The 27,086-nt window shown below is 38.2% G+C and overlaps 1 protein-coding gene across 5 annotated transcripts in view; it reads right to left on the reverse strand.

Annotated features, from left to right (window-relative positions):
* cntn5 (contactin 5) overlaps positions 1 to 27,086 on the reverse strand; it is a 119,955-nt gene that overhangs the window by 70,758 nt on the left and 22,111 nt on the right. For all 5 annotated transcript variants that reach the window (XM_075472901.1, XM_075472906.1, XM_075472902.1 and 2 more), the window contains exon 2: positions 7,104 to 7,222. In XM_075472901.1, coding sequence (XP_075329016.1) covers positions 7,104 to 7,158 — 55 coding nt within the window. In that variant the 5' untranslated portion in view covers positions 7,159 to 7,222. The remainder of the gene's footprint in view (positions 1 to 7,103; positions 7,223 to 27,086) is intronic.

Here is a 27,086-nt window from a genome sequence, read left to right on the forward strand (position 1 = left end):
GCTAAAAAAAAAGGTCTAAAAAAAAGCAGCATGTGCTTTTCCACAGTTTTAATTCTACAGTTCATTTCCAATAAAAAGTTGAATTCCTTTGAAGCCAGTCCAACAAATTATGTGCCTTTGTTTTCAAAAGTTATTTTAGGATGCAGTGGTTGAGGCTGCTTTTCAATATCACCCAACAGTACATTAGATTTGAGACGATACTCTAAAATTACAGCCAAACCGAATGTGTAAAATTGTATTTTAATCAGTGAATAAACACATAAATTGAGCTTTGAAATGAATAAATACAAATTGAAAGTAGATCTAAAAATGAAGTCTATGCATGAAGTTAATATCAATGCATAGATACGTTGATATAGTTCAATAAACATTGCCTTTTTTTGGAAAGGAAGTTGATGTGCACAGTAAGCCTGAAGCTACAGAATCTGAGGGAGGTTGAGTCAGACAGCAGAGAGGAAATAAAAGAGGCACTGAAAAATAAAATCTCCCTAAAACAAATAAATACGGCATTAGGAAATAAAGGCACTCTCAAAAAGAAGAAGAAAAAGAAATAAAAATGGTCCTTTGAAAAATGTTTCTCAAGATAAAAATATTCATTGCAATATATCAATTCATCTACATATTTATAGTTACTTTATTTGTTACACCTAGTAGTCTGGATTTATCTATCTGTCATATATGATGAGGTCACCAATATTATCTGTGTATCTATGACTTAGGAATCTGAATGAGCCTGTGCTTTCTTTAGAATTAGAGTTCAGAATTTATTTAGCCAACTTTTCTACTTTTATATAAACATTCCCAGTACATGTGGTGTAAAAAACTTGACAGAAATATGGGACAATACATTGGAGCATGTGGGCCTTGTTGTACCAGAGTGTGTTTTTCCTTTCAGCGTTCAAGTTTTGGAACATCCGAACCTGTTATGTCACAAAAAGCAGCAGCAGACACCCACAACAGATGAAGCATTCCTGAGAGATTTTTCAAGTGCTTCTGATGGTTTGAAAAGCTTTCATTAGTTGTTGCATTTTGAAGGTATTCGGCACCTGAAAACGCTCTTTTACTTGTCTTATGCATCATTCTTCTGTTTGTCTGTGTCAGACTAAATATCTGAATATGTATATAACAACATTTTTTCCTATTTGAATTTGTAATAGCCAGTCAAGTTTCCTTGAATGTCTGGATGGCATTACAGTATGTTTATGAGCTGGAAAACAACTCTTTTATTTTCACTTGAAGAATTGATTGTAATTTTACTCAATTCTGCATCGATCCATTTCAAAACTGCAAAGGACCAACAAGTTGAGTAGTCAGAAATACAAATTATTGAGGGGTGCCTGTAACCACCATTTGTCTCCAGCTGTATCAAGACTTACAAAATTTGTATTAATTTTAGGTTAAGTGTGTCCAATGGTTGAGCCAAATGCATCTACAAAGTTGGAGTACCTTAAGTAAGATTGAATAGTAAAACAAGGAGGAATTAATTATCAGATCTTTTAATTTAGTTGTTTAAGTTTCCATTTGTGTAATTAGAAAACTTCACCACCAGTAACATATCAGAATCTTTATCCAGCTTTTTAGATCTATAGTAAAAGGTTTGTTGAGTGTAGTACTCAGCACTGTGTTGAGGCTAAGAAGATATGAGTTCTTGAAATTGCATTTAGGTTTTTGGGGTATGCTACTTCTAATGAAGAAAATGTTTGATTATAAACTGCTACATTTTAATGTATCTTCTCTCTGTAAGTCAAAATCAGAAATGAATGTTGTATAAAATCTTCTTTTGTTCTTTTGGAGCATGTTGTGACAGATGACGTTGGCCAAGTTCTCTGTGCCCGATGGATTGAACTGTCGGGCAGTGTTGATATATAGGCCTATTGTTAATTTAAAAGAATTAAACACAGATGTGAAATATTCAGCCTCATGTTATACGAGCAGAACTGAAATATTTTTTAGGGAAATATTCCTGACCATTTTTACTATAGGCCTCAGGTCTGAGATGCGCTAAAGCCATGTTAGGTGTGTAATGGAGATTCCAAAGAGCTCGTTTTGCTCAGAACCAAGGAGAGCGATCGCGGATAGGTCCGTCCGCACCGACACTTTTCACAATGTATCAAAAATATTTAAAGAGCAAGCTATTAAAATCCCTCTTATTATCTATCACAGATAATATGACAATATATTTGCCAGTCATTTTTTATTAGGTTAAACAGTGATTTGATTTTTTTTTTTTTATTATTATTTAAGGCCCACCCACAATTGGTCTGGCCCATCTAAAACTGAATTCCTGGCGCCTTGCCTGCTACACAGTAGCAGTTATAAGCATGCAGTTGATTTATTTAGCTTTACTCTTTTTTCACACATTCCCACGCACACATGAATATCTAACATTATCCCTGGGGAGGCACTCATTACACTTTGCAGACGGTAGTTTAAATTGTTCATGATTCAACTACAGCATCTCTCCATATGCTTTTATAAATAAATGCAAAGGCCTGCTGTGGTGTTTTAAAGTGACTTTATGATTTAGCTAGCTCCTGCTAACGGAAGTGCTAGCAGTTTTCGAGCCAAGACTTTTGACTCTTTGTACACTTGGTGGGAGGTTAAAGTTTTTAAATGTTAGAAAAGGTTGCTGTGTTTTAAAATAGTAACATTCACTTCTTCTCAGGAGTTGGAAAAGGTATGTGTCTCGTCTCTGTCTACAAAGGTTGTGAGCTTATCTTGCTCCAGATACCACTCTGCTGTTTACCCTGCTATGAAGATTGTCAGTTTCAAATGGTAAAACAGCTCTTTGTGATTATTTGCTCCCATTGGACTGCTCATATTTTCTTTTTCAGAGAGTTTCTGCTTGCTTTCCTTGTTGTATCGCAATTTGTCTGCAACATATTTGTGCTGCTGAAGCTTTACAGGCTGACTGTGAGGATGAAGGCTGACCCAAATAGAAATGTGTCATAAATGACTCATTACTTGGTTTGTCTTTGTTATTTTGAGAGTATTCTTGTAATAATTACTGAGAGTGCTTATCATCCGGCCCCACAGGATACTATAATGACTTATTGGTTTTGCATTTCCAATGACAGACATCATACAACTGGTTATCTCTATCTGTTATACTGCTCCTTCCCTTGAATAATAGAATTCAATCCAGTTTATTGTTATGTTTACTTGTTGCTTTGTCTTAAGTTTATTGAATTAACAACCTGAATTGTTACAATAAAATATCAAAAGCTGCGCTTTAGAAAAAAATGATAAACTAAAATTTCTTCTTCACAAAAGAACAAAAAAAACACGTCAAGTGTTTAAATTGAGGCATTTTAGTGTTTCATGAAATTTATTAGCTCATCTTGAAATTGATGGCAACATTCAAGAAGTTGAGACAGGGAAACAAATTGCTTGGAAATTAGGTGATTCTAAAATGAAACAACTTGAGAAACATGTTGCTACTAAGTAGGTGAACTGACACCCGGGCAGTAACATGACTCGGCTTAAAAAGACTTTAGAAGCGAGTAAAGATGGGAAGAGGTTCAGCAATCTGCAAAAACACTGTCTGCAAACTGTGGAACAATTTCAGAATAATTCAAAATTGCTTTGAAAATTCCACCATCCACAATACATAATATCATCAGAAAATTCAGAGGATCTGGAGACATCTCTGTGCACAGGAGACCAAGCCGAAAATCAACATATAATGCCCTTGATTTTCAGTGCCACAAGCAGTGCAGCATTAAAAACAGACATGATTCTACAATGGAAATCAATGGCTCAGGAACACTTCCAAAATTCATTGTCTGCATAAACATATATAAATGAAGGTTAAAGCTCTATCGTGGGATGGGAGGAAGCCATATGGAATGCTGCCATCTTCTCAGGGCACATGCTCATTCAAAATGGATTGATGCAAAGTATAAAACTGTTCTGAGGTCAGAAGAATCGAAATATGAAATTCATTTTCGAAATCATGCTCACCACATCCTGCAGACTGGAGAGGAGAGGATCCATCCAGCTGTGCTAAGCACAGAAAAACCCAGCATCTTTGATGGGATGGCAGTGCATTAGAGCCTATGGAATTGGCAAGTTACACATCTTGAAAGGCACCATCAATACTGAAAGGTGTATGCAGGTTTTAAAGCAACATATGCTCCTGTCTAGATGATTTCTTTTTCAGGGACAGCATCTATGACAACAGTACGACTTCAGAGAGGAGAAGTCCAGGCTCAACTGCTTGTTGTTCAGACCATATGAGGCATGAAACACAAAAAACCCCACAAAGCAGTCAGAACTGTTGAGCAGTTGGAATCCTGAATCAGACAAAGATGAGATGTTTTTCCCCCAAAGGTCTCCTGCAGTTTCCAGATGTTTGTGAACTTTCCTTTAAAAAAGAGGGGATGCCACACAGTGGCAAACAATTTTGTGCATCAGCATGTAAAAATGAGTGCATTCAAGAGCGACGTCCATGTTTTCCATGAATTTTGAATGGAATAAAGCAGTTTTAAACTGACAAACGTGAAGTGAATGCAGCCTGTCCTTGTGGCATTGAGCAACGTTCTTGTCGACAGTGAGCTTGTCATTATGAATTGTACCTACACGCATCCTCCAGGTGCATGTTTCAGCAGAAGCTACAAACCACACAATGATTCCTACACCAGTCACAGGCATAAATACCACATATTAATGCAACTGCAATATATTTAGTACAGATATGTGTAGTTAAAAAGTAGATTTGCAGAGCTGTGCAGCAACATCCACATAGCAGACAGTCCAACAGAAATTGACAAACTGTGACCAACCACAGCAAAAGGAGATTACAGAACACACCTGTAAATAGGCACAAAAAGAACGAGGCCTGCCAGCTAAATCTGAAGGATGTAATCGATAACTTTACACAGCAGAAAGCCGGAGGAGAGCACCTGTAATGTAAGTTGGACTTTAGTTTTTGCCTTGGCGCAGACAGCTGCGTGTTCATCAACTCTGTCATCATTTGAGTCCAGCACTGCCACTTCACTAAGTCTGATTTTATCTGCTATTGTGCTCTCACACTAGACTTGGGGGTATAATCAGTCTCACAGCTGCTGGTCTGTTTCCTTACTTTCTTTTATGCCTTCCACATGTTGTTGCTGGTTCTTCTTCAAATAGCTGTTTTTACACCTACTAAAGTTACCTTGTGTTGAGTGATATCAAATGTGTGACTGAAGCATTTGCCACTGGGTCTCTGCTGGCCAATAATGCATTCATCATAGGGCTGGGCAACATTGCAAAAAGTATTATCACTATAATAAAACTTGAATTGTCTCATTGTCCAGCCCTATTTCATCGGTGTGTGAAAATGACCAAATAAGTAGGCTAAGCAAATTGATTTTGAGTTATTAGGACGGTTAGTAACAGATAAATTGAGATATGTCTATGTTTTCTGCTCAGATGGCTGTGGATCCTCTACTCCATAGCACTTATGAAGGCCATATAAAGTAAGAAATAAATGTAAACTGGTATATTTTGAGATTCTGAAAAGTTTAGAATTTCAGATGGTGAACATGAACTCATTCAATTTTAATCTATGTGAATTGATCTTTCAGCTGTGAAGCCGTTTGTCTTGAGATGTGTTCAAGATAATGATATTTTTCAATACAATACTAAAAGGCTCCACTCTCAATATTTGATGTCTGCTCTATTCTTTTGTGAATAAAATACTGATTGAAATGATCTGCAAATCATTCAATTCTGTTTTAAGTTATATTTCATAGACCATCGCAATATTTTCTTAATAGTTGTTATAAATAACATGAACTTATTTGACTTCGAGACATGAAAGTTTTATGTTTTCATAATTAAAAAACAATTAAAACACAAAGCAGAGTAGAGACAGTTCTCTGAACAACAACGACGTAACTGACAGAATCATCAGCGTTACTAATGATGGAGCAGCAGCAGTTGGAGCATTTCCAATCAGGTAATCTATTCATTAGAAACAAAAAATAACAAAAAACAGCTTCTGCTTCTGATGTTTTTTACGACTTGTTCATCAAATGGAATCTGTTTCAGCAAATGCAAAAGGAATAACGAGTTTCTACATTGCATAAGCATCAGTTTGCTCATGTAAAGCATTATCCAGGTTCTCTCCACTAAAAATAACCACAATTTACTTCAAATCCAACAGTCCTTACAGACAAAGCTTTAAAAGTTAAGAAACATTTGTTGCCATCTAATAGTATAGTTTAACAAGCAGACGAGTGAGGTCAGAGCTGTTTGTTTAACTCCCTTAAAAAGTTTGACCCCCCTACTTGTGGGTTGAAAGAGCCATCAAAAGGGCAGAATCCATTAACATGCGATGTCCTCACCGAGATAAAAAAAAGCAATGGGAAAATATTTCTTAGTGTTCTTATGTTTAAATTTCCATAGGGCAAAAATAATAAAGTGTTTTTTTAATAAGAGATATTACTTTATTGTTTCATTGTTGCTTTACATTGTGTATTATATAGTATATGCTGTACCTGAGAAATTAGCTCTACTTACAAGGTAAAGCAGGTGATTAAAGGGTTAACCAGCAAACTCCAGACTTGAACAAGAGAGACATTTGAGCTTAAAATGATGCGCTCATTTCTCATCACACTAGCAAAGATATGATACCAGATAACTCTAAAAATGGAGTTAAAGGTTTTATTGACCACAAAATCTGAAAAGATGATTGAAAGGTACTTTTTCTTCTAAGTGAGTTCTGTTTTCTCTTTCTTAGGTAGGTAGAAAATAGTCATTCTCAAATAATATTTGGCAAACAATAAACGTACGAGTTCAATTTTGTGAAGACAATACTTAGGATTGAGAATAACAAAATAGAACTGCAATACTAAACCAACCATGACATCCTCGCTTCCTTTCAGTCAAAGCAAAACTAAGAATTCTGTGATATGGATTCCTCCTCTCCAAGTGTGACAGGTTGTCCCTGCACTCTATCCATGGAAAGGACAATACCACCCACTGAGCCCAGCTTATAACTGTCATGTAATTACACTAAATGTCAATGCATATTACACATTTTCTTGCAATGGTGCTTAAAATATCCACTGAAATGATTTATTACTTATATCTCTTGCACAGCATTTTGAATTTCTTACCTGAAAGGCCACTGATGACAGACAGGAGAAGAAATGGTTTCCATGGTGACCCCATCCTTGTTGAAGAGGGTCCCTTCTGCGAGAATGTTAGCAAGTCAGCTCCTTCATTAAAGCTGCGCCTACAACAGTGAGAGAAAAATCAGTCGGTGGGAGGATGTACCTCTGCTTCTGACATACATCTGGAAGCACGCTGTAGATCCCCGTAGCTGTTCATCTAAATCACTGCATCTAGTGTCGTGTCTCATAATCATAAAGATGTTCACACCTAAAGATCTGGCCCACAGGAGAGTTAGGCATGACACGACAGCTCCCACTTCACAGATCATTTAAAATTATACAGTGAGTTACACTCTACTCTCCCTTTCTGGGTTCTCCACATGCTCTCTAATTATATGCAGCCTACACAGCTCTTAAATTCTCAGAACGTCTTGAGTTGAGAAAAATCAAACATGCATCATGGAATCAGTCAAACTGCGACTGACATTCACATCGATAACAAAGCCATTGAAGTGACATATGTATGCTTCAAATGTACAGTGTGAATAGCTTGTGACTGGCAGTATGGTCTGTGATTGCAGGGTAAGAGATTTTATATTACACCTATGCATTCAGGACACTGAACATTGTATTTATCTTATGCTTAACAACTGATATTCATTCAATTAAACCTATGTTTAGTTGAATCTTAATGCACCTTCAGCACTGAATTTTAGAAACTGGTTAAACTTCTTTTCACCTCCAAGCGAGACTCTTCAGGAGGCACACTTATCCCCACCAGATTCTCCCTTCCACGCAGATCCACTGACAACAGCAGGAGTCGATTTTCAAGTGACAAAGATATTTTCTATTTCTTATTGACTCCACATATGCTGTCGATCATTTTTCAAACCTATAAAAAAAAAACCTGTATAGAGAATTTATTTATTTATTTATTCATTTATTTGGCTCACAAGGCAGTTGGAGTCCCAGGAGATATGCTGAAACACTGTCTTCGAGCTCCAAGCTGTCAATTTTTGTCCAAAACACAAAAGCTGTCATTCTGGAAACCTGTCTAGAACGATGGCTCCAATTTTCTGTCAGGATCCACCTGAAGGGATTAAACTGGTTAAATTTAGCTGATGATAGATGGAGATCAACAGATGATTTATCCTATTACCTGCTATAAATTCTTATAACACATATATATGTAGTGCATACCATTTTACAAGCAGTTTCTAAGGTGGATTTTCAAGTTTGCTTTTCATTTGAAATGAGTCACCTCTGATTAAGATTCATATTTTGCTTATGTAAATAATTTACACTATAATAGTTATAAATGTGTGCAGCGCCCACAAAAGATAAATCTGAGACTAGCAAAAAAAAAAAATTCTTATATATAATCTTCAGGGCCACAATAATAATTTATTGTAATATTTTTAGGAGATAATAATGTATACTGCACCTATACATATGGATTAAACTCCATTTGGAGACTATGCCGATGCTACTTTGCTGTTTTTGTAGGCCAACATTATGAAGGGGGTTGAGCTGACCTTATTATTCCATTTCAGCGTGATTCGTCTCCATGAAATACGTGGTGTTTCATTCCATTCATCTGAGAAAAGGATGCATTTAATTTGAACCCGGTTTTTTTCACTCCTTCTATCACATCCCATTGCCACCGTCTCCCATCTTCATCCAAGTAGTCTGCGCCACTTAGATCATAAATACAGTAGCACAGACAGCTCTAAGAGTTGACAGAGGGATGTTCAGAACCTATAGCAGTCACTGCACATTCATCATTTATGCTTCCTTCTCTTAGCCTCACCTCATGTGCTGACCTGCAATGCTAAATGCACCACTACAACATGGTTTAAAAAAGAAGAATGGCTAAACAATAAGGCTGTGTGCTGTATATAAATAAAAAGTAAGAGAAGCAAAAAGAAATAGATAGAATAAGAAGATTAACATAGTTGTTTCTTCCTTGTAATATATATAATTTTTGCTGTCTGTTTGTCACATGTAAACTTCTCTGTAAATTAAGTTTTGGAAATGATTTATCAAATCAAATTTATTTGTATAGCACATTTCATGTACAAAACGATTCAAAGTGCTTTACATAAAATAAAAGCATGGCAGCAGGGAGTGGAAGAAGCATTAAAAATACATAAAAGAATATAAAGAGTCATTCTTTTCATTTTAATTAATTTTAAAACAAGCAACAGTACAGATAAGTTAAAAGATATCATACAGGTTTAATGTATAGACACATGAGAAAAGAAATGTCTTTAACCTGGATTTAAAAATGTCTCCATTTGGTGAAAGTTTAATCTCCACTGGCAGTTTGTTCCACTTGTTTGCAGCTTAACAGCTAAATGCTGCTTCTCCGTGTTAACCAGCTGAAAGTTAGTTAGTTCCCATTTTTTTGCTCAAAGTTCTGTTGTCTCACAGTATAACTCTTAGTTTGGAAATGGTTGTCATAGTCCTTTACAACACTGTGACCTCCTAAGCATATAACTTGCTACAGCTGTGTGAGACCATTAGCAGAAACCTAACACATACATTAAAACCCAAAATCCATCTAGGGAAAAGAGGTTTCTCATTCCCTTTACATTATTTTTGAGTAAATGGTTCAGATTGTTTTCTTGTTTTCTAAGGATACAAAAACAAAGAAAGATAAAAACTCAATCTCCAAGTATTCTGTTTTTCTTTTGTCACATAAACAATTTATTAGATGAAGAGAAAACATCGACATTTCTTTCATTTCTATTTTTTACGTTAAGTAACTCTCCTTGTAAAGTGCTCTTTAAAACAACTCTATAATTGCCTTGTTGTTTTATTTTGTCATTATTGAAGAAAAATGCCAGCACAGGGAAATTCACGTAAATAAAACAAACAAATTATATGAGGATTTTGATAGATTATGCTCAAGTTTTTCTTGTGGGGAAATTCTAACCAAACCGTCTAGGACTATTGGCATGAAATTAAAAAAACCTGCGAAACCAAAGATCAATTTGATAACACAAACAACAATTAAATGTAATAAAAACTACAAAGAGAAAGCAAAGAGAAATACCTCCCGTCTCTTTTCCTCACTGATTTGTGACAGGTGCCTGATAAAAGCTTGCAATAGCTAAAATTAGCATTAAAAATCTTCAAAAAATCTTTATTGGAGCCTTTTCAACTAAAGTAAAGCTCATGAACACCAAAGATCTTCAGGAGAATGTGCAGACGGTTTGGTCCAGTCCATTCTCGCAGTTGTTGATCGCAACAATAATTCACAGTGGGAGACTTTCTGGAATAGACGCGCTGTCAAAACTGGAAGTATAATGTAAAAAGCACACTTTGGAAATGCCTGGACAATGGTTTTATCTCTAACTGGTCAAAAAAAGGAGGTGAGACTCCTTGATGACCATTGTTGTGTAGATATTAACACAGCATGTGTCAGAGCTATGGACAATAGCAAGTGGAAAGCGGTAAGGAGAATAGAAAGAACTCTAGTCAACATGCACATTAAATGTGTTACTTTTGCACATCGTCTCACCCTGCTGATGTTCTGGAGACTTTACTAGGAGGCTGGGTGGAAATCTCTGCAAGGAGTCAAGGTTGACTGTTGGAAGAAATTTGCATTTGCACATGCCACAGCACTGGAACACCTCTAGAACACCTCTAGAACATCTCTAGAACATTTCAAGACTTCAGTGCATGCGTGAAAACACCTTGACAGAAAACATACAGAAATTTCCTGTGTTCATAGCCTTTGCCTTGCCATCTTTCTCCGCTGTAACAAATCAAGCCTCTGCCCATTTCTCCAGTTTTCTGTTTATCACCAGTTTCGTGTGGTCTACTCCAGGGACAAAGCATGTGCTGTGCATCGTAGCATGGACCTACAAATAATCAATGATTACATTTGCTGCCACTGTAATAACTGATGAATTGTTGCAGTTCTGGTTATCTACAAAATCCAGGAATCATGTTGGTTTGAAGGTCTTCGACATCAGCCCCCAGATGGTAAATTAAATCAGCGGCCCATTTCTGTGGTAATTTTCTGTTGTAATCCACAAGCAGCTTCTCTGTTTAGTTGACACACTTGACGCATGTTTTGCAGAGATCTGTGCTGTTTTGTCTAAGGTATAGATAAATGGTATAAGTACTAGGATATCTGCAGAAATGAAGCACTAGTTGAAGTACAAACTAATCTAACATTTCTATCATAGAAATTAGTTACAGTCAAATGCTGTGCCTTTGAAGAATTCACCAAATATAGTTTGGCTGGCATGTGATCCACAGAACAGCTTTGCTTGTTGTAACAGTCACTGGAGAGTAAATTTTACATCTGTCCAATGCACAGTTAAACTGATAGGAGATGGTGAGCTGCTATTTTAGAAACTATTGCACCTCCAGTAAGACTCTGTGATTGATGTGAATCTCAGAGGATAATGTGTTTTACCACCAGCTGACAACATACAGTTATCAAAAAGAATCTACAAAGTAAGAACTTGAAATGTATCATGAAGTTTTCTATAACTTCTATAGTGTGGGATGGAAAACCATTTGTTCTCCAGCTGTTAGTTTAAATTAAATACTTGAGCCATTTTTTTCTTACTTATAATAACTTAGCAAAGCAAAAAGTCTGCTTTACTTCGGCTGCCGTTTCCAATTCTAAAATATCTTCAAGCTGCTGATAATTTGTGACATAAATGACATAGCTGCCAGGAAGTGCTAGGTGTATTACAACTGAGAACTTTAACAATTTTGAGTTTGTGCACATCAGAAGCACATTTGGACATTTTAGTAGCAGCAGCCTACCCTTCGAACAGTTCTGGTTCTGTGGTTCTGTTTTTTATTGCTGTGTTGAACTGACGGACTTACTGATATAACTTATAGTTATCGTAGTCCGTTTAACAGAAATCTAAATTTGATTTAACTTTAACTCTGTTGATTAAAATATCAAATTGTAAACCCTGTTACACTGGCATGCACAGTGTGGCTAACATTAGCATCGCTAGCATAATTAGCCCTATTAACTCGCAAGCCAACATTCAAATTGTTATAATAATGTAATCACACATTGCATTAATTGAGCAGTTTTATGCCGGTCAATTGTTTCTGTGTCATTTTCGGAATCAGAATAATAGCCACACAAGCATTACAAAATATTTCTGTATTTCTAGCATACATCGGGGTGTTGGGTGGGCTACACCATTAGTAAGTGGAGCGTATTTCTGCATAGCATCTCAGACCAAACATATGTTGTCAAACCATACATCAGGGTTGACTCTTTTGACGAGTGCAAAATGGGCTTGTAGGTTGAAGCCTATCCCAGCTGTCATTGGGCATGAGGCAGGGTACACCCTGGACAGGTAGCCAGTCCATCACAGGGCCACACAGAGACGAACGAAACAAACAACCAGCCACACTCACTCCTAGGGTAAATTTAGAGACACCAATTAACCTGACATGCCTGGTTTTAGGTTGTGGGAGTACCTGGAGAGAACCCACGCATACCCACACAGGGAGAACATGCAAACTCCACACAGAAAGGCCCCAGTTGGGATTTGAACCAGGAATCCTCTTGCTGTTAGGCGATGGTGTTAACTTTCACACCACTGTGCAGCCCAACATATGTTTTATGTTTTTAAAATGAAATCAAGTTCTGTGGGGGGCAGCGGATGGGTCCACGTAGGTGGTCCCCTTTGCTGCACTCTGCAGCCCCCCACCCTTGTTTTAATTACACCTTAGACATTACTAATCATGAGACACACACACACGCACACACACACACATTAGGTTTTGGGGGGCGATAGCACTGAGTGGTATCTGGTGGGCGGGGCTCTTTGGGTATGTAGGCTGCCCGGAGGGCCACGCTCCCAGTTCCACAAGGTTGCTTGCCCCTCAATTTTAAATGCTCACTATTAGAAAATATCAAAGAGCCAGAGGGGGGAGGGGAGGGGTCTTCCCGCACCCCTGTTGCCTGGTTGCTGCCTGGGGCGGGGGGGCCAGGAGGAGGAGTTGTCCTGCTGGTTCGGGGTCTGTGGTGGCTGGGGGGCTGCTGGCCCCCGGATGTGCCCGTTACGCCACACTCCAGCGGAGGTGGGGGATGGATGCATGTGCTGTGCGAGTGTTTGTGGATGTGTTTTTTTTTTTTTTTATGTATGTATTTATTTATTATTATTATTATTATTATTATTATTATTATTATTATTATTATTATTTATTTTATTTTTTTCTCTTATATGATTTATGGGGTGACTGGGTCTGGGTCTGGGTCCTGCTGTCCTTTGGCCTGCTTGTGCTGTCCCTGATGGGGGGGGGGGCATTGCTTCTCCCCGCTGCTCGCGGCCTCACCCACCTGTGGGCACGTCTTGACTCCCGGGGCGCTGGCCCACTGCGGTTGGCTGTCTGGGGCGCCTGGCCCTCTCGGGTGTTGGGCGGGGCCCCTGCCGGGGGGTTTTGGTGGCGCTCGGGCTTGCGGGGGCCGGTTCCGGCGCGCGGCCCATGTCTGGGTGGCGGGGGCCTGGCGGGGCTGGTAGGCTGCCGCCTCTGGTCGCCGGGGGGGCTCTGCCCGATGCTTGTGGGGGCTCTGTCCTGGAGCTTCCTCTGCTGTCTTCTGGGGATGCATGGTTGTCCCTATGGTGGGCTTCCCGGGTTCTGTGCTCCTTGGGGGCTGTTGGTGGCCTGGGTCTGGGGGCCCTCTCGGCCTGCTTCTGATTGCTGGGGGGGGGGGGGATTGTGACACTATACACTGATATTTAAGCATGGTTATTATGTGGGACCATCTATGTGTATTGCATGTTCATGCACTCACACTCACACACATTCATTAGCCCAGTAGCATGCTCACTAAGCAGTTGTTGTACTGTCCTAGGTCACCTGTGTATTATATGAGATTGCTGCTGCTTGTGTTTTTTTGTTTTTTTGTTTGTGTGTTTGTTCTCTGCTTGTCTGCTTCCAGGTGCTCCTGGTGCTTCTAAGGTTGGATTCCCCACAAAAGCCGTGAATCGTCTTCAGTTTTGTTTTTACAGGTGTGGCGGCTGGTTGTCGGATTTTTCATTGTTTTTTATGTTTGTCTCTTCATGTTTCTGTTCTTTTTTTTCTCTTCTTCGCTTTCCCTCTCTCTCTGTCCCCCGGTCCGGTTCGGCACTATTATCATATCATGTTAAATATTGTAACAAAAATAAATAAATAAAAATGAGGAGTTGATGGGCGTCAAGGGGAGCTTTACATTCATAACGCTTCCCTTGGCATAGCAAATGTGTTTAGCATAAACGGTATTCAGATTACAATTCTGCTGCCATAATGCTGGACAGGACAAGGAAAAAAAAAAAAAAAAAAAAACGAAATCAAGTGCCAACTGAGGCAAAAAACTTTTTATCACTTGGTCAGTCATGCACATCCCTAGCTTAGCAGTCATTTTGATAGTACAGCGCATACTTTGATGCTAAATCTTGCAAAATAGAGGATGAAAGTTACACATACATTCTTTTTCATGATTTAGGAAGAAGGACGAGAAAAAAAATGCTAGTACAAGCACTGACCTTTTTTTCAACAAGCTAAAGAACTATTTGATTATTGGGTCTTTTGCAATTCCACTGAAGTGTAACGTTCAGATTAAATTGGTAAATCCATCAATTAAGTTGATTCATCTCTTTCTTTTCCAGATTTGCACTCTCTCTTTGTACTTATACAGCTCTTTCAACTTTTCAGTTCAAAGGCCATGCTGTCTCCTCTATAATTTAAGCTGTCATTTCTGTTTACTGTCATGCTTGCAACAGTGACAAGTATTGAAATGAACAGATTTTATGAGCAACGGTGGATATTAAATGTGAAATTACTTAAAAAAGAAGAAAAAAAAATAAACACTCGACTAATCAGAAACTCGACCAAATGGCCAGTCACAAAAGAACTCCCAGCCTGAAGGTTCTGGGTAATCTCATAAGTACTCACTTACGATGGCTGATTTCGGTCAAATTACCCTCCTACCCCCCCACCCTCATAGGAAGGATTCCTCTGGTCGAAATGCAGCTTCTTGAGATCACCAAGAAGCAGCAGGATTCAAAATGAGCACCCAATCAGTGGTGTAGTCTACGTTGAACGCAGGTATACGGCGTATACCCACCTCTTTATTGGGGGGATTTCCGTATACCCACCTAAAATGCTCAGTATACCCACCTAAAATTCGTTTTTCAATATTTAGAATAGCACAGCCACGTTTCATCAACTACCACTTTTCATGGAAGCCTTGTTATAATTTAACAATACAACGACAACACTTCAGAATTGCATTCATTCGGAAATTGCGGCAGTCAGTCAATCTCCAACCAATCAGACGCGTTTTTTATGTCTCGATGTCAGCCAAAACAAAAATCTATCATGGGGTGCGTACGTAGGTGCTTAGTGGCTAAGGAAAGGACTTTGTAAAGTCGAGGCTTCTACGAAAAGTCATTGTACATCTGGAATGGGCTGATAGCCTACAATATGTTCTCCATGTTCTCACCATTCTGATCGGATTATGGAATTATCATCTCATCATCTCAACCCGAGAGTTTGCATTTCCAGGGCACACTTTTCCATGGCTGTTGACAGGTATGGTAGTGATTTATTAACACGTTGTCTAACTTTCGTGAACATATTATAATGACTTCACGGAGGCTCTGAGACCGGCGGTTGCCGAACGGCTCTTTAGGCTATTAAGTTATTACAAGCAGTACAATCGCAGAACACGGGTGACTCTCAGTCCTGCTCCGCAACCAGCCCCAGGAGAACACCAGACCTGCACACAGACTGGCCCACGCCCACTCCTCTCCCCCAATCACCAGCCCACACCTGAGTGACATGACCTGCGGTCCAGTGATTGACAGGGAGAGGAGGAAACAAGCCAGTCCGTGTGCTTTTACCTTAATTCTGGGTCGTTACAATATATTATTATTATGATCATTATTATTTGAAAAGCCTCAATGCGTGATGAAAACATGCCAGTGAATTTCGCTAGGTAGCCGACCGCGAGCTGCCAGGTTAAACAAAGCAGCAGCGTTCCAGGTTTTTAGTTGGGGACGACGAGGATCATGGCCAGGGGCAAGGGACAGCAAGACCTTAGGAACTTTTGTAATAAGGTTGCCCGACCTGACGTTTCCGAAAATAAGTTAAGTTGAGTCAAAAACATAATTCACTCTTTTTATGAGACTAGTATTGCTACCAAGTTACCCTTCTAGGTTGTTTAATTTGTGGACATAACACGGCAATAACACAGGCTAGTCATGCTGTATCTAGCTTTCGTTCTTCTCTCAATACTAGCAAGCTAGCTACTCTGATCCACGTTTGCTTACTTAGTTTAAAATTCTAGACGTTTGTTTATCTGGGATTCTTCTTTGGGAATAACTCCTAATCGCCATATGGTCTACATGATGATATGTACATTGGCTGTCTGGATTAAGTAATTTATCTATCATAAACTAAACTTTATTTACTAGCCAGAACCATACTATCTCCATGGTATGCATGGATGGGGAGATGTATCTGTACTTAGGCAATGGTAATTACATTATCTACTACACTGTTACTGCGATATAATGTCAGATGCAAAAACCTTTAGTGCATGTGATGAGTTTACAATACAGGCTATATTTCTATAGGCCTACATTTAAAAATCAGTTCATTTCATTTTGTTTGGGCTTGACTTGCTGTACTTGATAGTAACATTTTTGATTGTCATAGATGAAAATGCTTAAAAATGAAACTTTACATTGGCCTATTTTTTGTCATAGTTTTTAGAGGGCTTTTCATCTTAACTGTGTTATGTCATAGTATTGTAGTACTATGGTACTTATTACTTTTCAATGACTATTACAGCGCGCCACTGGAGGTACGGCGTGCATTAAGGGGCTACTATTGGTTCCGAGGGGTCCCGAGTCCCGACCCCTAGTTTGGTACCACGGGCCAATGACTGGCCAACTATACAGTATACCCACCTCAAAAAGGTAGACTACACCACTGCACCCAATAGGTGCCAAATCAACAAAAATTTTGTTTTGGCTATAGAAATTAATTAGGGTCACTTGCTATGTTAAAGTTCCCCTCTTCTAAAATTGCCTTTTTCACTTTTTTAACATGTTCATATTGTACATCTCCTGTTTTATAAGACATATCAAAATCAGTCATCAACACTGGTTGGTTGATAAAATGGCAGATGTGACATGTTCTGTTAGTGATACTGCAGGATGAAATCAGATTTATAAGCCTTCATGTTTTATCCAAAGATTAAACTATAGTAGAAATGGATTTCTGGAAATTTACTACTAAACAAATGAAAACTGCAGTTCCAGCCATTTATCTGTGAGGCACCGCAAATATGAGGGCACATAAGTGTATTTTTCTAATGTGTTTTCTCCCTGTCCTATTCTCATTTGCAGTTCACGCCACAGGGGAAAGGCCACGAGCAATGCCGCCAGCAGCCCAGCCGCAAACCGGCTGTATTACCAGGCTGTGTTTGCCGTTTCCCCCGAAAAATACACTGAAGTATGTCTGTGGCACACAGCACAAAAAGCATTTGGAAAAGCAGTTTTTTCCTGAGGAGGTAGCTGCATACCATGTCAGATTTATCACAAAGCTCCTTCTCGAACTACGAGTGCCGTTTGAGACTGTCCCTCTTCCCTGGGCAGACAGTCCTTAAAGCATCGCTAGACTATTTGGCTATTTGTTCACACTTTGTCTCCCCCTGCAGTTCTTTACAATCCACCATCGTAACAACAGACATCTGTCTGAGCACCGCATGTGCACAGCCGTTCACAGAAAATTGTTGTCGTGCTTTAGAGCCAGACAAAAATGGACCCGAAAATGTCATTTTGTGAAGTTTTCCTCCCAACCACTAGAGGGTTGTAAATAATTTTCTTGTATTCTGCCCGAGGCTGACGCTGGCCCAGGGTCAAGTTGCTAATTGTATAGGGCAAACAGTTTTCTACTGTGCTCGGTTTAAGCTTCTATTGCTTTGTTTAATGGACATGGAAAGATAAACTGACATTGGAAAAAAAAATAAATTGGTTTTAGAAGGATAGTGCGTGTGTGAAACATTTTTACATGAGAACTTATCAACGTAAAGTTATAGCTTGTGTTTCAATTTTCAATTGAACACAGAGCTGTTGTAATGTGTATGTCTCATTAGTCATGATAAAGAGCACTAAAGTAAATGTCTAGAGTATATAAAGATGTTTCATTAGTGTTATTAAAGGAATCAACCTTCACTTCAATCTCCTCTGATTTACAGCCCACACAGAGCAGAGGGAGAAAATATCAAGATTGTTTTAAAACCTGCACGTCTGCAACTTCACTGACAGAGCCAAGCAAAGCAAACATGACAGAACAAGAGAGCTAATCGGTTATTGCTTAACGATAGCAACAATGAAGCTAATTCTGCATTCACCTATCATCTTGTTTTTTTTCTCTAAGCTCTCTGGCAGTGAAATCTTCTTCCTTACTTCCTCTCATAGCGGCCGTGGCTCGGTGGTTAGAGTGGGTCGTCCAATAACCGGAGGGTTGGTGGTCGATGCCCACTCTCGCCACTCAAAAATATTGGTGAACTGACAGCTGGAGGGGTGTCAGTCCACCTCCTTGTCACGGCCGAGGTGCCCTTGAGCAAGGCACCGTACCCCCATGCTCCCTGGGCGCTCCAGTGTATGGCATCTGTCTCCACGAGTGACCCTGTGCATGTGCATGTGTGTGTCAACAGGTGCCAACTTGGATGGGTTAAAAGTGGAGGACAAATTTGGTGTGTATGCATGTATGCATGACAATGAGTCTGATCTGAATCTTGTGTTGGGTCTAGTTGCTGCATCTGCCACAAGATTTTTAAAGAATCCTGTCTATTTTGCCAAAAGTGTGTTTTTATCTAGCTGCTGGTGTGTGATGTGGTAATGTGACACCCTAAAAGAATAACATATTTTGTGTTAAGAGAGAGAAGTAATTTCATGGTTTGTAATTTAAAAAATCTATGGGATTAAAAAATGAAATAAATTCATCAATAGTATTAAAGGTGGGGTCTGAGATCTTGGAAAAACGGTTCCTGCAAGCTATATTTTTGAAAATACACAACCTTGCCTCTCCCTTCAGCCCACCACTCGAAACCACGCCTTCAAAACACATGAACGAGTCATGAGTCTGTGAACGCGGAGGGGGGAGGGGGGAGGGGGGCTGACGGTTGATTGGTCAGACATTTCCTCTTGCTACACCCTCTACGATGGACTAAAAGATTTCGTTTTTTTTCCAAACATTCTATTTTAGTGGGTGCAATGGGGTCGTGAGGAGGTTTTCAGACAATATGATAAAAAATGCTCCAGAAAACATCACAGACCCCACCTTTAAGTGGGATTGATTAAAAACATCTAAAATAATCAAAATGGTTAAAAGGTGGTTAAACTGATAAGTGTTTATTTTATTTTGTATAATTTCATTTTTTGCCTGTGATCTGCACAGTGGTCTTGCTCATACATTCTGTGATCGATTACTTTTGTCCCATGCTCATGTGAATAAGCGGGAATAAGCGGGAATTCGCGGTATTTTCCTCATGGTGGCGCTGTGTGTGTGTACCATATGGTTCAGTATCCGTGTGGTGTATCATGGTGTATTTTGTGCACTTTATTTCTGTGATGCTGTTTGTGTTGTTGTGATTTGAGAGGAGTGTACATTCTGAGGGATATTACCTGTGGATTGTTGATTTCTGTGTGCTTGCTCAACATTCGATTAAAATCCTTGCTGAGGAAACACCACTCGTGTAATTATTTCTCCTCTATTTTCAGGCAGGAAACCAAAATTGTGAACTGCCGTATCTCAGCCTCTGGGTGCTTCAGGGGAGTTTCAGGCCTGGGACTATAAAAAAGGTTTTTATGCTTCAAAATGAGTCAGAAGCACGCAGTTTTAAGATAAAAAATTTAAGTACATGTAGTTGCTGCATCTTATGTCTAAAAGTCTGTGATTCTGGCATTACATTTTATTTTGCTATTGGAAAGCAATTGAGTTGTTAGATGTTCAGATGCTGCTGGGGCACAACTTTAATAATGTGAAAATACAGAACATTAAAATTATTAAAAAAAAATTACAATGTGAATTTAATTGTTGATCATGCACATGATATCAGTGAATCAAAGCAGAGCAGCTTACTACTATTAGGCACTATGCAATGTTTGTCAGTGTTTTTAGTATGGAAAGAATAGCAGTTGAAGTGAAACAACTTAATTTTCCATACCGCTTAATCCAGTTCAGGATCATGGGGACACTGGAGGCTACCCCAGCTGCTATCAGGCGAAAAGCAAGGTGCATCCTGGTCACCAGTCCATTGCAGGGCCATGCACACTCACGCTCACTCGCAGGGTCAATTTAGAATCATCAGTCAACCTAATATGCATGATCGTGGACGGTGGGAGGAAACTGTAGAACCAGAAGAGATTCATGCATGCATGGGGAAAACATGTGAACTCCACATAGAAAGGCCCCAGCTGAGATTCAAAGTAGGAACCTTCTTGCTGTGAGGCGACAGTGTTAACCATGGCATCAATGTGCAGAACCACAACTCAATTCATGATAGTGGGTTTTTTCTTATTGAAAAAGTTGAAAATGAAATGGCAAACTCAATGCATGTCTCCTTAGATTTGTGCTTCAGGTGATTTTGCAAGTGACAGGAATTTCTTTTCATTGAATATTTCTATAAATATATATCTAAAGTCAGTGAAATATTTCTAGTTCATAATTAAGATCCTGTTAATAGGGTTCATTTTGGGCCCTGAAAAAATATATCAAATAACTTAGTTCATAGTCACAAAGATGAAATCTTTGAGAGAACACTGGTTCTTTGTGTATATCAAACAAAGTGTGCGTCTTCCCAGGCAACTTAAATTTGACTTCATTTGCCTGCTTTGTCAGAAAATCTGCAAGAAATGTAGTTTGTGGACTAGGCTTCCACTTTCCCAGCCATGGATCTTACACACCAGTAAAATGGTGACCTCGTCTTTGATTTACAATAGAGAAACATTTATAACACAGATGACACAAACTGTATTGGATTTAAAGTATACCTGCATGACAAACTGGGCTCCAGTAGGAATATGTTGCAAAAACAGATTCGATAACAGACAAGCAGCAAAGGATAAGTAATTTATTCATGTTTATTTCCCTGATTCTTCTATCCACTTATTATTATTATTTTTTCCCAATCAATTTACTTTGTGGTGGGCATGGGACTCCATCAGCAGTTATTATGTATGATAGATTTAATGGAATACATTGAATCTTGAATATTCTACCATTTTAACTAAACGATACAAGCTTTTTCACAAGCTGTCAGTAATTAAAACATGTGTGACAGGACTTCATATCTTGAGACATGTTGTTGAAAAAGCCAGAATAGGTTTCACGACTCCACAGTTCCCTGCAACTTTTCCAAGCGTGTACCACAAACACTGAGAGTCTGTGGGTCTGGAATCCTCCACGGTCCTCATCACAGCTCAGCCTCACGACTAATAATGACGTAGATCTGAGAGGACAAAGGCAACTTAAAGCCCTTATTGTTATTCTTCTTATTGCAACATTTACACAAGATGTGCAGACATGATTTACCAAGCCAAAAATACCTCCTGAAAAATAATCCCACAAAAACTATGTTCTCAATAACCACTTGCTAACAGATAGCATGTACTTGCATGGTAATACCAGACAGGGACAAAGCAATGTGCTTCTGTGAGTCTTTAAAATATTGTACAACTTTACTTTTCACTTACAGTGCAGTGAAACACAAAACACATACCGTAGGTTTATTTTCACCTATATATGTTCACATGCACTGTTGCAATATGTTACATGCACAATGTTTATCAGAATTGACATTTTGCTTATCTCTGGGGAAATTAGCCAATTTGTTTTGTGAATATTTCAACAGCTTGGTTGCCTACCATGCAGTATGCAGTATTATGCAGTATATAAATCATGTTATAAAGTTAAAATCTAAATTATTCAACAAAGATTTAAGCACAGCGAATGTTGAGTCATGAAGGCATGTTGGGACCGGATGATAAATGAACGGCTACGATATACCCAGATTTATTGTAATTATTGTTTTCAAACTCCCCCTCCCGAAGCCCATTTGGAGCCAAATTTAATCGCTGCCCCTTCATAAAATCAAGAACTAATATTAACTCGTGGCAATAAATATCACAATAAAGGCTGCTACTGAGACACTGATTCTATTAATAATTTGATAAAACAAGCCTTCGCATGCCTCTTCATTAGGTTTTGAAAACATCCTTGGGTTTAAAAAATGTATTTAAAATTATGGAACTGTAGAAGAACTGCAAAATCCAGCTACAGATAGCCTCATTTTTATGACAATATCAAATAATTAAAGAATAACTGGGCTTATGTTACAAACACTAATGCACAAAATGGCATGGAAAACTAAAAAGAAATAAATATATAAAAATACTGTTTTAATTTAAGCCATGGGCCTACATTGTAAATTTCACAGTAATTTTTCATATAGGTGCCATACATTTAATGTAATAAATAGCTGAAATATTATAGTTAATGAGGCAAGCCCAAAGATACATCAGGATGCATTTAAAGTGGAAACAGACCTGGAACAAACCAGGCACAGAAGCACCTCACAACACTGTAGTGTGATGCCGAAGTGCAGCCACACTAAACAGTTCAGTGCCTGGAAGTATATGTTCAGCTTAAGCAGCTTCAGAAAATTAATTTCACATCCACACTCAGACAACACTGTCTCTCTATCCTTTTCCCCTTACACAGTTTCCTTTGTAAATTAAGATGGAGTGGATTTTACCTTGAAGTTATTCTCTTGATCTCAGTCCTGTTTCAAGCCATTTAACTGTTTCTCTACAGCTGTGACGTGAACAAAAAGTAAAGGTTATATGGCACATGCAACGCAATCGCCATCTGTCACAGAGACGTCTGCACAAGCTTTGAAAAGCTTGTTACACGCAATCCCAAGTTACTGCACTCAATTTCTGTAAAATTGGAAATATTGTGACACTATTCTGACTGTTTTTTGTCTTTTTATCATGTTTTATTATACAGTACTATATATATATATATATATATATATATATATATATATATATATATATATACATGTATATAAACATATATAAAACATATTAAATGGATTTAAAGATATTGATTATCTAAGTAATATATTTTAGAACAGCAGTGTGTGCTCCAGAAAATCCTGCTTAGAGATATGTTTGTATTTCAGTCAATGCAAGCTATTAAGCTCTTTACAATAAGTGTTTTCCACATCCTGGAGGTTTTAATCCGAGTGCCACGGTGGAAGTTAAAACTTGATAATAGCAGGATTAATCTCACCACAGTTTCACTCCTTTGACCAAGACAGGCCCTTTGTTGATGGCACATCTTTTTTTTTTTTTTTAAGATAAGCCTGTCGTTAAGTTACATTAAAGCCAAAGCAAAGTCTTACAAACAACTAATAAGGGACCAGGTGCAGAGGGGGATTAAGTGAATGGCAGAGAAGTGGGCTCTTGATGCGACTCTTTTGCCTGTTCATGTTCTGAGAGCAAAAATGAAGTTAACATTGTAGATGAGTATCTTCCATTGAGTTTTCTTTCCAACTGTTGAAATCATTGACCATTACCTCAAGCGAGGCACTTTGCCCTAATTTGTACATTGAGGTAAACATATCGACGAGCATTTAATTCCTCCTAATACTTGAAAATGGCCAAGGAGCTGCAAAGCAGCCTTGCAGGAAGTGCTAAAAGTGAGCATTCCTGCTGGAGTAAATAAGGTTTAAAAATGGAACTGAAGCTTTAGCAAGCAATTTCTTTGCTTTGAGGAATGCAGTATATTGTTCGTCCCACTATCCACCCCCTCAGCCGGTCAAGATCTCTCCTTCACTTGTCACTGATCACGAGATGTCTGCTTAGAAGTGCTATGTATGTACCCTGAGGGTGAGTGGAACGGCATCAACAAAGCCATCAAAGGTGAAGAAGGTGTTGAAAGCAGCAAATGCAACTGATAAGTGAGCAATATCACTGTTCGTGTTGTTTTAAATTGGTACTTCACAGTTGTTCTGATGTGCTGTGTCTTTTAGAGATGTTCCTTAAATTGTTGCCAATAAACTCCTTGATTACCCCCCAAACAGAAACAAAAAAAAATCCTACAAAATGAATTCCATGCAAACAAAGACTTGATGTGGATTTATTTGTTTAAAAGGTTGAATAGTGCAGCTTCAGCAGGATTTCTCAATGGACTTACGCGTGCTTTCTCCCAGCAGTATTTCTGACCCTATAGTACCATTCAAAGCTGGATGTACTTTGACATCCTCGGGCAGAGGTACTCTGTCATTTCCAAAGGAAACAGAGCACTTATCATCAGGGTCCTGAGGCACTTGAATGATCTGCCTGAGGAAATCAGGTCGACTGGGTCAGTGATCTCAGTGTCTCATTAAAGCATAACCTTATCCAAAAACCTTTTCCATATTTTACCTGAGTTTTAATCTAATTTCAGCTGTCTTTTATTTCCTTTGGATACCTCTCTAACTTTCACATACCAAATAGCTGTTATGTTGAAATGATTTTATCGCTTGCTTATTTCTGTGAAGCACTTCATGAAGTGGGCTTTGATGAGATGTCTATGAATAAAGAATCCATCACTGGTTTTCAGTTCTCGGTCATCTCAGCATTGGGACTGGGATCCAACTTACCAGTTGAATATTATCTCAATCTCCTTGTCAGCTACATTCATTATTTGTATGTATATTTAGAACACTCCAGCATCTTCGCCTGCAGCTACTAAAATGCACTAAAGAATGTTTCTAAAGAATACAAACTCAATTCTAATAGCTAAACCAAGAGACATTTTCTTTTTACTGTGAGCACAGGAGGTACAAAAAAAATGAAAGAATGATTGAAAATGAATAAGAAGATTGTTAAAATGTATGATCTTACAAATGAATATATGACAATATGACAGTATGTTTTGTTATCTTTATATTCCTGCACTAGTCTTGAAAATATTTTGACTAACAACAATATGTGGGTTATTTCTGATTAAAGAACTTCATACGCACACAGCGCACCATGGACATTTACATCATTAAAGGATACACGTGTCTTTTAAAAGGAATTAACTTGGATTCCTGTTAATTCTTTTAAAATAATGTTATCCATGTCAATATTGTTTGTTAAAATATTTGTTAGATTACTATTCTCTTGTGATGTCACTTGAAAAATATGTCTAAACCTTTATATGACCCCCTCCTTAAATAAAGAAATAAGAAAATCAAACAGATAATTCATGAGCCTTAAACTTTGCTCATGATGAATAATTAATAATATTAATACTAATAACAAATGGATTTAGGTAAATTGTATTTTTAGTAAATTAATTAACTGCATTGGAAGGCTAGCTTGTGCCCTTCAATTGTGTACAAGTGATAAAAATGGAAAATATTATAGCATGCATGTGTAACTTGAAAGCCATTTATCAGTGTGTATACTGCTTACAACACAAGTGATACACAGCAGTGAGCTTTCTGTGCAAACGATAATCCAGATGATGCAACATGCACCTGTACAGTGAAACAGGAAACTGAGCTGAACCACTTCTGTCAATAAGACATTCTTTATCTGAACACCAGAAGTGTTCAGATAAAGAATGAAGTTGTGTTTTATACTGTGAATAAATTGAAGGCAAATACATGGTGTGATGCCCAACCTTATGCTGAGGTATTGTTGAAGAAATACCAAAGCAAGGCTGACTGTGCACTGGCTTTTGTGTGAATTTGTAAGAGAAGCATCCGGTTTAATTAGCAACAAAGTAAAACCTGTTGCTCAGTGCTACGCGGAACTAATCTGAATTTCATTTATTGACCACAGAGAAGGAAGTTTTGGCTGCATTGCACTTCACAGCTTTATACACTCAAATCTGATCAAATTGTCTGATAAATCTGATAAATTTTTACTAAGACGGAGAGTCAAATTGTCTGACAGACTAAAGATTGCTCAACTCTTTAGACACTGATTTTACAGAGACACAGAGAATGTTTTTGATTCACAGCACTGCACTCAAATGCAACTCATTTGTTTGCATTGTTTCAGATTAAAATCCTCTGAGCCCACAGCATTATTCATCATTTCAACGCTGCTGGATTAGCTCCAAAATGTTTACTGGATGACATCATGATTTGAGTCTTGATGCTTTACGGTTTAGTTAGGCAGATACTCAATGTGCTGATAATAACCTGAATGCCATAACACTGTTTGGTGTTCTGTTTAGAGAGGGATTTCCTTTCAAGGATTTCTGTCGTGAGAACTCACATACTTCTTCAATCACTCTTTGGAGATAGCACAAAATGGTTGCTCTTAAACAGATATTTACTTTACACCCTCTTCAGTCTCAGTTCCTGTTCAGTCTGACGCTGATTCAGAAAGCTATAACAACGTCCTTCAAGTGTGAAAGAGCAAAATCTGTGCTCCTAACCAGAATGATTTTTTTTTATGAGAATTAGAAGCATTGAAGAAATATTTGGAACAATAGTCATCAAAATTACTAAGAGAGTAGATCTTTAAATTCCAACATTTTCATTAAATTCTTCCTTTTCAATAATGTTCAGTGTAATGTCAAGGTAAATAGGACAAACACTTTGATGATTAATAATAAATAAGTAAGGGTGAATATAAGCAAAACGCTTAGGAATAACATTGGATCTGAATCAAGTTTAGATTCAAAACAATTCTTTATCGAAATAAAAGGAGGAAGCTTTAACTTCAGTTTACTAAATATTAAAACATTTACTCTTGTCACCTGCCAACTGAGCTGTAAAATGAATCATAACCCATAGTTTAATGCATTGATGTGGAATTCTACCTAAATGAAACAGGTATTGGCCTACTTCTCTTGTTAGTGACCGAGTGTGAAATATCCACAAAATACTTTAAAGTTATCTTACAAAGCTAATTATTAAGAAATCAAATTTAGTGATAATAA

Source organism: Odontesthes bonariensis, chromosome 9 (assembly GCF_027942865.1).
Source record: "Odontesthes bonariensis isolate fOdoBon6 chromosome 9, fOdoBon6.hap1, whole genome shotgun sequence".
In the NCBI taxonomy this organism is placed as follows: Eukaryota; Metazoa; Chordata; class Actinopteri; order Atheriniformes; family Atherinopsidae; genus Odontesthes; species Odontesthes bonariensis.